General features: G+C 34.2%; 1 protein-coding gene across 5 annotated transcripts in view; it reads right to left on the bottom strand.

The window, feature by feature from the left end:
- The window catches only part of Stim2 (stromal interaction molecule 2), a 161,857-nt gene that overhangs the window by 95,048 nt on the left and 54,028 nt on the right, over window positions 1-12,781 (bottom strand). For all 5 annotated transcript variants that reach the window (XM_048784300.1, XM_048784307.1, XM_048784301.1 and 2 more), the window contains exon 2: window positions 6,365-6,495. In XM_048784300.1, coding sequence (XP_048640257.1) covers window positions 6,365-6,495 — 131 coding nt within the window. The remainder of the gene's footprint in view (window positions 1-6,364; window positions 6,496-12,781) is intronic.

Below are 12,781 nucleotides of genomic sequence, written 5' to 3'. Positions count from 1 at the left end.
GGGAGGAGGAAGAGGAGAATAAGATTTATTAAGGTGCAAAGGATAAGTTATAAATCATTTTTTCATGAATCCAATCATAATAAAATAAGATTTATAAATATACTATGTACTCATAAAAGGTTCATAAAGAGGTTCCGGCTACTATCAGTGTCCTGAAATTTAAATCAGGTAGCCCTCAAACTTCATCAAATACAAGAATCATTCAAAGGATTTATAGAAAGATTGCTGGATTCCACCTCCAAGTTTCTGATTCAAGCAGGGCCACAGTAGTACCCGAGAATTTGCATTTTTTTCACGTGACATTTATGCTGCTTTCTAGGGAACAAACATTGATTTATTCATTAGAACAATTTCTCCAAACTATGTCAACTCTCTTTTCATCCACTTCTCTTCTCCCTTGAGGCCCAAGGACTTGGCTCCCAGGATGCCTGTCCTTCCTTATTCTGTAGGATAAAGACAAACTACTAGAGTGGACCAATAATTTTTCTACTTTGCTTCCAAAACATGTATGTAATAGCCCCATTATCATTTGAATAGTTTAAACTGCAGTTAACTACAAGTAAACAAATAAGAGGGAACCAAAATGACAAACAAATGCTTAATATATTTTTGGTGAGTTGTCAAATATTAAAATACTTTTGAGTATTCCCCAATATATTATTTCCTTCTACATAAGTTTTTCTTCCACAGACTTCTGTTTAAAGGTGTTATAAGCATTACTTCTAAGGTGTCTTCAGAACAATAATTAAACACAATCCAAATACAAATTAAACTCAAAAACTCATAAAAGTTGTAGCTAAAATAAGTCACTGGAACATATTTATAAATAAGAAAGGCTATTTTTCAAAAAAATACAGAATTTAATCGTGTCTTTCCTTATCAAAATATCTAAATTTCCTGCCTCATTCATTCCAGTAGTTTATTCTAAATTAGTATAAATAAGTGGATTTTGTCATTTCTTGCAGGTATTACAAGTATCAGAGCTAACTTCAGTAATGAAAAGGACAGTGCTCATCATAAGAATATCTGTAATTGATATGCTATATGATTAACAAACATACATGGTAATGGTAGAAACTAGAAAATATATACTAATATTAGCAGTGTCTCTGGAAATTGTTTTCTCAAAAAACTCTCAAAGTCCTTGTTCTTATTAAAATGGAATATAGTCTAAGTGATTTACAACATGACCTTGCTTTACAATTCATTAGTGCAGTGGCTTCCAAACTAGGTTTCCAGACCTGAGAGAGATACACAATCTAATCCAGTAGAGAGGGAGGAAATATTTACCCTTATATTTAATTTTATCTCATATCTCTAAATTTATATTTTTGTGAACATTTTAAAAAGATATAACACTGGTATAAGAGTTTGTATGTGTATATATATATAATACATATCTATACAATTAAATACAAGTATTTATTTAAAATTTTGATCAGAGAGAGCCTACACAAAACCTTTTCCCTAATAGCTTGATAGCATGATTAAAAAAAAAAATAGGGGGCTGGGGTTATGGCTCAGTGGTAGAGTGCTCACCTAGCATATGTGAGGCACTGGGTTCGAGCCTCAGTACCACATAAAGATAAATAAATAAAGGTATTGTCCATCTACAACTAATAAATTTAAAAAAATAGTTTGGAGAAATACAGTATATGAGAGCTACTTTAGGCTTCTAAAAAGGCCTTTGATTTTTTCATTTTAAAAAGTGTAACTGGGCACAATGGCACACACCTGTAATCACAGCAAGCTCAAGAGACTAAGGTAGGAGAATCACAAGTTCAGAGGCAAGCCTCAGCAACTTTAGCAAGGCCCTAAGCAACTCTATGAAACCTTGACTCAAAAAACTAAAAGACTGGGGATGTGGCTCAGTGGTTCAATCTGAAGTGCTAAAAAAAAAAGAAAAGAAAAAAGAAATGTCAAGTGATTTAACAATACTATTTGAAGGACTGTATTTGAACCATATACATTTCTACATTTGCATCAAATCTACTTGTATTTCATTTTTCCCCTCAACTTATATTAATCTGTTTGATTGAAGACTTACCTCATTACTGTTATGGTTTAGATGTGAGGTTTCCAGGAAAAGCCCATGTGTGAGACAATGCAAGAAAGTTTAGAGCTGAAAGGATTGGGTTAAGAGAACATTAACCTAATAGGTGCATTAATCCCCTGGGTGGGGATTAATTGGGTGGTAACTGAAGGCAGGCTAGGTGTGGCTGGAGGAGGTGAGTCCCTGGGAGTACCTTTAAGGTATATATTTTGTCCTTACTGAATAGAGTTCTCTCCACTTCCCGATGCCAAGTTCCCAGTCACTTTCCTTCACCACATGGTCAGCCAGGAAGTTCTTTCTGCCTTTGCCTCAGATCCTGAGTAATGGCATCAGTCATCTATGGACTGAGCCCTCTGAAACTATGACCACCCCAAATAAACTTTTCCTCCTTAAAATTGTCCTTGTCAGCTCTTGAGCTAGGGATGAGGCTCAAGCGGTAGCACGCTCGCCTGGCATGCGTGTGGCCCGGGTTCGATCCTCAGCACCACATACAAACAAAGATGTTGTGTCCGCCGAAAACTAAAGAATAAATATTAAAAAAAAAATTCTTTAAAAAAAATTGTTCTTGTCAGGTCTTGTGGTAACAGCAGCAAAAAAAGCTGACTAAAATAATTACCTAAGAATCCATAAATTTCATCAGGATGGAATAACATTTCTGATAAGTGTCTAAGTGCCCCTTAATATGTACATTTAGCAAAGACAAAATGACTTTATAAGAGAAGATATTTTAAAAAATGAAGAATTCCAGAGACTGTTTTTTAGCTTTCAAGGAACTCTGAAAACCAGGGGAGCTACCCTGTGATTCACCTGCCCTTTGCACCATGTACTGATACACCTGGGGTTCGGAACTCTACCACCGCTGATTCACTGTCTCACCAGCTCTTCTGTGGTCTCCCCTGGTGCCTTACTTATTTGATATTCATGAATCACCCCAGTCTTAATTTGCTGCTTTCTCATGCCTTTTCTCAGGTCTTATCTCTTAGCACTACTGATCTTAACCATGCTTCAGTTCTTCCAGGACAAATCAATGTGTTTTTTCCATAAAATGACTGGTAAAGGCACACCACTTGTCTTTGTTCATCTTTACAAAGCCATTACCTCACACACTCTCTAGCAACCAATAGGTGCTCAGTAAAAGATTGGTGAAGTAAGCTTTGTTTCAAAACTTATAAGCAGGATACCACAAAAGTGATGGGACACCACTTCAAGATTACTTTCAAACAAAGTAACTTCCACATTGCTAGTCCTTTTCCTGTTCCCTACTCTTTCTCTCAGTACTATCATTAGCTCCAAGGCAAGTCCATTGCCATTTTATGAGATACCCTATGCAAAGACCCACAGGGTAGTAAACTGATGCCTCACACCAATAGCCCTTCCTCTTTCTACCATACAAAGACAAAGAAGTGACAGTGAATTTGTTTAACAAAGCTAATCCCTTCATACTGGAAATGACTAAGAAAATATACAATAATTTCACAAAATCTACTTAGCTCAGAAAATAATTTAGCCCTTTTATAAAAATCTAACATATTTAATGCTCAAATTATTAAGCATCTAAATTACCTTTAACTAAGTAAACAACTTAGACAATCTTGGAAATATTATGAAGAATAAATGATAATAATTCAATTATCATTACCAAAAAGTAGTAATTTTATTCTGTGAGGAGAAGGGAGAGAGAAAGGAAAACGATAATAATGTTAACATGAAGAATTATCAACTCAATATGATAAAATGGTAGTAAGAGTAAAACTTTCGATAATCCATCGACAACAAAACATATTTATATGTTTCATATACTTCCAAAAGTGAAAGTTTTGCAAGATAGGATTACATACAGTCTATAGTTCTAGAAACAAATTAACTGAATTGGTCTATTTAAAAGTGACAGCCAAAGATTAATAAGCTCATGGCCTCAGTGGCTTCAATTCCTGGATTCAGATTCTAGCTTTACTTCTTGGTATCTTTGTGACTTCGAACAAGTTACTTATCTTCTCTGTGTCTCAGTTTCCTCACCTCGAAAATAAAGGCAATAATGGTATTTGCTTCAAAGAGGGTTTTGGGGGTTTTCTGAGGAGTAAATGAGTTAACACATGTGAAACCCATCAAAAAAAATAAAAATAAAAGTGAAAGCCATGATTTTGGCATCAATGGAACTGAGCTCTAACCAAAATGACTTAACCACAATAAGAAAGGAGTATCTCAGGAAGCAGGAATTGACTAGTGCAGAGGCATTAAATGTAAGACTGAAGAGCTAAAATATGATCTAATAGACTATTTAAAAATTGCTGTAAATTTGTTAACTGAGAAAACACTCTCAAAGTGATAATCATGATGGATCAAAGAGGAATAATTTGGAGACAGTAATCTAGGCACAAGATAATAAATACCTAGATTAAAACAGAACAAGCAGGGCTGGGGTTGTGGCTCAGTGGTAGAGCACTTGCCTACCATGTGTGAGACACTGGGTTCAATTCTCAGCACAACACATAAACAAATGAATAAAATAAAGGTCCATCAACAATTAAAGACATTTTTAAAAAAGCAGAACAAGCAAATAACTAAAGCAGATAAGAGTTAGTAGCAAAAATAGAAAAAGCCATAAGCTTTAAGGACATAACATCTTCTAACAGGGGTTGGAATACAAGCAAAATCTAACCTGCTGTCTGCTTTTGCATATGAAATTCTACTGGAATGCCCTCCCATGCCCATTGGGTTCTTATATGATCTATGGCTGCTTCCATACAGTGGCAGACTGAGTAGTTACATTAGAGACCATATGACCCACAAAACATAAAATATTTACTACCTTTATTAGTCTCCTTAGAACTGCTATAACAAAGTACTACTAGATGGCTTAAAAATAACAAATACATTTTCTCACAGATTTGGAGACTAAAAATCAAAGTAGCATTGGGGCCATGCTCACTCCAAGTCTCTATAGCAGACTCTATTCCATGAATCTTTCTTAGCTGCTGGATTACTTTCTTACCAATAATCCTTGGCATTCCTTGACTTACAGCTGCATAACTCCAATCTCTGTCTCCACTGTCACCTGGCTGTCTTCTCTCCTGTGTGTATCTACAGGTATTCTCCTCTCCTACAAGGACACCAGTCATACTGAGTTAAGGGGCTACTCTACTCCATTATGTCCTCATCTTAACTACTTCAATCATATGATTTTTAAGTAAGGTCACATTCTGAGGTATTCAACATATGTATTTGGAGGACACAGTACAATCTGTGAATTGGCCCTTTATGGAAGAAAAAATCTGCCAACTTCTAATTTGGAAGAATAAAAATTGAGATGAGGTAGGTCCAGAAACGCCACTAAGGAGTGAAAAATTCAAAATAGGAGAGCAGAATTTTGCTTTAAATATACTAATTGTATAAAGCAAAAGTAAGAGACTTTTTTTAGAGGTCTCTTACTTTAGTGTAAAGCAAAAGTAAGAGACCTGTAAAAATGTCTGGCAAAAAGCAATACAGGAAGATCAGGAATATGGACTGACTTAAAGATGGAAGAATCAGAAATGACCTGAAAACAGAGGACCCCTTTCAAAGTAAATGTTTTGAACAGCAGGCCAAACAAGTCAACTGATTTTTAGAGAATATAATTACTAGATAACAATATTATTAGAGGATATCACATTTATGGAACATGAGACAGCAAGGTAGGAAATAATGTAATTTACTATTATGTAAACTAAAAACACTGAAAAATACAACACAGAGGCTGAAGAGGCCTGAAAACATTGGATTTGGTTAGAATGAGATCACAGTCAAAGAAACAACTTCTATGGAGAATCTGAGGGAAACTAGGTCAAGATCGAGATGGTAATACTTAAAACTAATGACAACAGATAAGAAGGCATCTTAGATATTCCATCACCAGGGGCTCTCAAATGAATGCCAACTACCATTGGACCTCAGTCTAGAATTACGAGAACAGAAAAGCTACCCAGCTGAGCTCAGTAAACCCATAGAACTGGGAAAAATAATATCATTTTAAGACACTATATTTTGAGGTGGTTTGTAAAGCAGCAATATCCAGTCAGAACAGAATATAAGTTTGAGAAACCCAAGAATATAAGACAAATATTTTTAAAACTGTGAAAACTTGTATACAAGTGGGCAGGAAAAAAAAGAGAAAAACTGCATAAATCTATAGAGTAAAATTACAATGTGAAAACAGAAAAGCTAAAAATGTTAAAGATGAAGGAGTTGAGTCACATGAGAAATGAGAGGAAATTTTTAGACTAGAAACACAGTCACTCTGTCATAGAAGGGTACGGCAGAAAGCTTTCCACCTACTTCATCACTTTCATCTACTTCAATTCCACCATCTTTGTCATCATCCATTTGTTTATGTATTGTTTGAAGAGCTTCCAGACTAAATCTATCTTCTTCTGTGAAGCATGGTGGACTCAGTGACATACAGGGATCTGAAATAGAACAAAGGACAATTACTAACGTGCCACACCAAAACACAGGCTATAGTTCTGGAAAAAAAGAAAAATTTTTTTAAACTTCATAGGAAGTCAGACTAAGGACCTTTAAAAATGTCACAGTATTCTTCATATAAAAAAATACAATATGTGAACACATCTCACCAAAATTTAACAATCCAATTGCATTAATATTAGGCAACTAATATTAGGCTGGCCTCTCACCATTTTCTTCTTTTTCTGAACTTCAAATTAGATATCAGTGTAATAAAAATTATACCAGTACAAAATTCAAATTGTCTAAAGTCTTCTATAACTATCTCTTCTCATCCATTATATTCATTAATTATTCATCCCCCCCCCAACACACACACACAAAAAAAAAACCACAGATCTCCTCACACTTAAAAAAAGAGAGAGAATACAAGGTGCTATTTTTGTGTACCAGTTTAACTGAAATATAAGTCCTAGGAAAGAAATGATTACAAAACAAACAAAAAAGAAATGTAGAACACTCACAAGACTTTTTTTCATTTTTCTATTTAAGATACTCCAATGACTTTCTACAAATATATATAACCTCTTAGGTTAAATAAGAAAAAAGAAAATGACTGAATTATTTAAATCGTGCTCATGTTTTCATTAATATGCATTTATTTGTTAAACCTCTTCCTATGAAATATGTGTGAATCCTCATATTCAAGTTGTCAAAAACTAACAAGTTAGGGATCATATAAGGTTTTTCAAAGGCTTAAAATCAGAGTGATGAAAAGTCCTTCTGTTGATATAATAGTAATAAATATACCAAAACAAGTATTGCCAAACTTCACTCAGACCTTATATGGCAGACTGATGGACTGACAAATTCTAGCAACTTTCCGCTACTATTCTATTATGTCATTAAAATAACATCATTTTAAAATGTCATCAAAACCATATGTATTTCTAGAAACAGTACTGGGCTTAAAGTTTAATGTGGTTAACATAAAGAAGATTGTCACAGCCTGGTTAATTTCCTCATCAACAATTTAAAACCTATTATATCATTCTGTCCTTGTTATGAATTGCCACCAGTTAAATGGCCAAATCAGTTGTCATTCGGTCTTACTTACCTCATCTCTAAAATAAAGCAAGCAGATCAGATGCTATTAAAGTCTACTGCAGTGATGAGAGCCTAAGAATATCTAATTTGAAATTTAGAAAAAGAAGAAAATGGTGAGAGGCCAGCCCTTGAGACACACAAATTTTATTATCTAAAAGACTATTCAAACCCATTGTATCTATGTGTTCCAGGTAATAGTCCAGAAAAAAACATTTTGGCAATTTAACATTTTTATAGTTTAAATTCAAAATCTGATTTTAGTTTCTTCAGTTATGAAGGGGAAGAAAATGGAAGCAAAAAGGAAATTTTATAAAAGTAGACAATGGGCTAGAGATATAATTCAGTGGTAGAGCGCTTGTCTCACACAGGGCTCTAGGTTTGATCCCCAGTACCACAAAAAAAAAAAAAAAAAAAAAAAAAAAAAAAAAANATATATATATATACACACACACACACACACACACATATATATATATATATGGAAATGATGTAATTATAAATTATGTGCAGCACATATGTATGCACATACAAACATTTAAAACCTGATTAAGATTTGATAAAACCAGTCAGGTACAGTGGTATGTGCCTGTAATCCCAGCGGATCGGGAGGCTGAGGCAGAAGTATCCAGGGTTCAAAGCCAGCCTCAGCAAAAGTAAGACTCTAAGCAACTCAGTGAGACCCTGACTCTAAATAAAATACAAAAAAGAGCTGAGTTCAATGACCCTGAGTTCAATCCCTGGTGCCAAATTTAAAAAAAAAGAAATTGATAAAACCTAAGAATGGTCAATTATGGTTCCTAATTTGCAAAACAACCAGAAGAAACCTGATATGGCTATGAGTTCATATCTATCCATTATAATTTTGATGGATGAAAGTAAAAGATAAGCGCTCAAGTACTACAAGAATAGTGCAAAGATCTGTATAAAACATAATTGCCTCTATTATATCTCATATTTACAATTGTATCTTATTTTCTAATAAACATATAAAGTAAATATGTTTATTGCTACTGATTGTAAGGAAAGGGCCAACATCACTCACTCTGATCAAATAAGTTTTGTTGTTAAACTCTGAGTCAACAATGAGGCTGTATAACCTTTAGAAAGCTTTAAGAGAAAATTAAGAGCAACATATAACCTAAAAAAATTCATATAAAAATAAAGTTGGTAATTATTCACTTAAATATTACATAAACACTTATCAACTCATTAAATAAAATACTCCCAAGGCCGACTTTATGATGTAATTTCTCCATAAAATGTTTCATAAATACTGTCTCTTACCGATCACTTCCTTCTCCAAACTATTCCAACCATTCACCCAGCTATACTGAGCAGCTATCGTGTGCCAGACACCAAAAATACCATAATGAAAAAAAAAAAAAGACAAAATCCTCATAAAATTTACATTCTACTGAGGAACATGGGCATAACAAGATAAATATTAAAAGATATAAGGATGTTAGTAGTGGTTGAAAGGAGAAAAACAAAGTAGGAAACAGATACTCAAAAAATTTGAATTGTTTTATTTTATCTTCATTTTCAAATAATTCTACCTAAGCCCTCACTTAATGCTATAATTTATTAATCTTTAATTGCTTTACACATCATTTTGTCCATATAACTAAGCTTATGAACAGGGCAGGTACCACGTTCTTCGATTTCTCACATGTTCTTGAAACCCAGGGTTGGTTGGGCATATTTTAGATCTCTGATAAATTCTATTACTTCATATATTAACCCAATCACAAACTTCCAGCTTCTGTACTGTATAAGACAATGATAGGCATTAGGAATTAAAGAGATAATCAAATATCCCACACTGTGAAAAAGCTTTCAGTCTAGCAAGAAAAGACATGTAGACTTCTAGGATACATTGTTAGATACACCTGAGAACACTTATTGCATGTTGCTAAGGTGAATGTATTGTTCAAAAAGCATGTGTTGTAAACTTAACCCTAAATACATCATTGCAGGGAGGTAAGAGCTGTTTAGGTTATGAAGGATCCATCCTCTTGAATAGATTAAATCTGATTATAAAAGAGCTTGTGGTTATGAGTTTGATCTTTTAGTCTCTCCCTTCAGTTTGCCCTTCTGCCATAGGATAATGCAGTATGAAGGTCCTCCCCAGATGCCTGCTCCCTGATTATAGACTTCCCAGCCTCCAGACCTGTGAGAAAAGAATTTCTATCCTTTAAAATTACCCAGTCTGTGACATTTTATTACAACAGCATGAATCCAGTCAAGAAACAGACTGCTATGGGAACATGAAGAAAAATTACCTAATCCAGAATGGGAAAGAGAAGTCAGTAAAAGTTTTTGGAAGATAAATTTAGAGATTTTTTAAATGACCTGTAACTAATGACCTTGAGAAGACAAGAAGAACATGCCTGCAAGAACAGCATATCTTCATGAAAAAAAATATAAAACTCAGTGAACTACAAGTGGTTTAATTTGTCTGGAATATAGAAAAATATACATATTAAAAAAGAGAGGTGGGGCAGATAGGTAGGGACTGAAGATATAGCTCAGTGGTCAAGCACTTGCCGCACTTGCCTTGCATATGCAAGACCATGGTTTCCCGTGCTCAGCACTGGAACAAAAAAAATGGGTAGAATATTGGTAAAAGGCTAGTTCTCAATCTGTTTTCTGTACTACAGAATATGCAATTTTATCCTAATAACTATGGGAACCCATTAAGAGATTTCAAGGCAGGGACCAACAATCAAATTTATTATACAAAGATCACTCCAGTAACCATGAGAAGTAGATGGCCTGGAGACACAAATGAAAGAGACAATGGTGAGAAACTGCCACAATCATTTTGGTAGCCTCACCAGTCCATGCCTCCAAGAAAGAGAGAAAGTAGGCAACGAATACTGCTCAAGGGATTGGTTGTATGCCCAAACTGAATCAGCAAAAGGAAAGACAGAAGCTGAAGATCAACAAGTCTGGTCCATCTTTCCACAGGGAACTCTATTTCCTTTAAAGTACAATAACTTAAGGCATAGAAATCTAACACAATAGTTGTAAATTGTGATCTCTATTGTCTATTTTTTTATTATTATTATCATCAGCTGTTTCCCTTCTAGGTTAATTCAGTAAGAGTGGTTCTTTTAGCTCAACTTAGCTGGCCTACCTTTCTTTTAAAATATGCATCCTGTAAGAAAATATTCATGCCTACACTGAATCCATTACAATTGTTTCAAAGACAACTGCTAAAACAAAAAAAAAATTGTTCTCCTTTTCCAATATTTCATAAACACCTCGCTTAGCTACCCAAAATGTGCTATTACACATCATGTACTCCATACCTACTGCATGTTTCTCATTTAAACAGAATTCACTCATTTAAACATGATCTGAAGTGCCTGTAATATGCCAGGCTAATGCTTGGTGCTGGGCACAGCAACTAAGACAGATTTCCTCCCCTTATACTGGGTTATAAGTTTTATCTGATGAGCACTCTTTTCTTTACTCTAGATTGATAGCAGCACTTTGTACTGAGGAAAAGAAATCATTTGCAACAGAATGGGACATAGCCAAAGTCTGCTACCAGCAACATTATTAAATTCCACCTCATTTTTGTATATTCAAAAGCCTAACAAACTCTCAATCTAACTCTGAAGAAATAAAGTTAAATAAATTAAAATGATTTTACCTAATAAGTAATATCAACTACATTCTAAAAACCAATGCTATTTTATGCACATAATTTAATCCCTACAACCTTAAGGAAGGCACGTTTTATCTCCATTTTTCAGATGAAGAAATGAGACTCATGAGTAACCTGCTTACAATCACATCCATAGAGATGACAGAAGGATTCTAACCAACTCTTTAAGACACCAAATCTACGCTTATGTGTCAGTGGCAGCAAGAATCATAAATGTATCCCATGGAATGAGATCACTAGATACTTTGAATAACACAATCTAGAATTCATACCTGTACTTTCTACCTCTTTTCCTTTTGAAAACGTATCTCCACTTCAATTCACACTTCCCCTGAACATTATGATACACACATTACATTATATCATAATTTTACCTTAATTTTTACTGTTAACGTGCAATGCATTAATTTTTTTTCTCAATGTTCATCACAATGACTGACAGGTTTGTTGAATGGTTCAAATACATATAAATACTAGAAGTCAAATAAATTAATTCCTAACTTCAAGTCATTTGCTTAGCAAATATATATTACAATCTAGGTTAGAAGCTAGGTATACAAAAGGCAAAAATAAACAAATAAATAAAGCTAACTCTGGCAGATGCAATAGCAATGTAATAAACATACAAGGATAACAAAACAAAGGAAGACATGATTACATGCACAGTAAGAAAGATCAGGAAGAAAATGCCCTTTACATTGGTGTTTAAAAGATGAACAAGTCTTCTTTGGGAAGATGTATAGGGAAGACCATAAGCTTCTACTAGGTTAATAATGGCTACCAACTATGGACCATCTATTATATATCATAATAATACAGCTATAGTTTAGATCTGAAAATGGCCCCCAAAAACTCATGTATTGAATGCTTGGTCCCCAATTCAGCAATCTCCAGAGGTGGAGATTTTTTGAAAAAGATTGGATCATGAGGGCTTTAATCTCATTGGTAGATTAATCTATTTGGTGGGCTAATAATCTGAATGGATTATTGTGAGGCAGTAGAAAACTGTAGGGAGCTGGAGCATGACTGGAGAAGGAGATAACTGAGGGCATGCCCTTGGGGTCTATATCTTCTCCCTGGCCCCTTCCCCTGTCTCTCTGCTTCTTGGCTGCCATGACTGAATAGCTTTCCTCTGCCATACCCTATCACTATGATGTTTGAGCTTTGGAGCCAGAAACTTCTGAAACAGACAAAAAAAATCTCTCCTCTTCTAAGTTGCTTTCCTCAAGTACTTGTCACAGCAATGAAAAGCTAACACACATTTATATAAAAAATTAAATATTATACATTTCATGTTTCCTAAAAAATATGCATTATTCCCATTTAGTTAGATAATTAAGAGAAACAACAAGGAAGGCTAGATTAAAGAGGAATCTACAGAATATTCTAAAGTAACAATAAAGGGGAAAATATTAATAGGTTACTCACTGACTGAATACACCTACTTACAGTTTACTCTGCCTTAAAAAAAAAAAAAAAAAAAAAAAAAAAAAAAAAAAAAAAAA

The sequence above is a fragment of the Marmota marmota genome, unplaced genomic scaffold (genome assembly GCF_001458135.2).
Source record: "Marmota marmota marmota unplaced genomic scaffold, marMar, whole genome shotgun sequence".
Lineage (NCBI taxonomy): Eukaryota > Metazoa > Chordata > Mammalia > Rodentia > Sciuridae > Marmota > Marmota marmota.
This window is presented reverse-complemented; position numbering and strand designations above follow the sequence as displayed.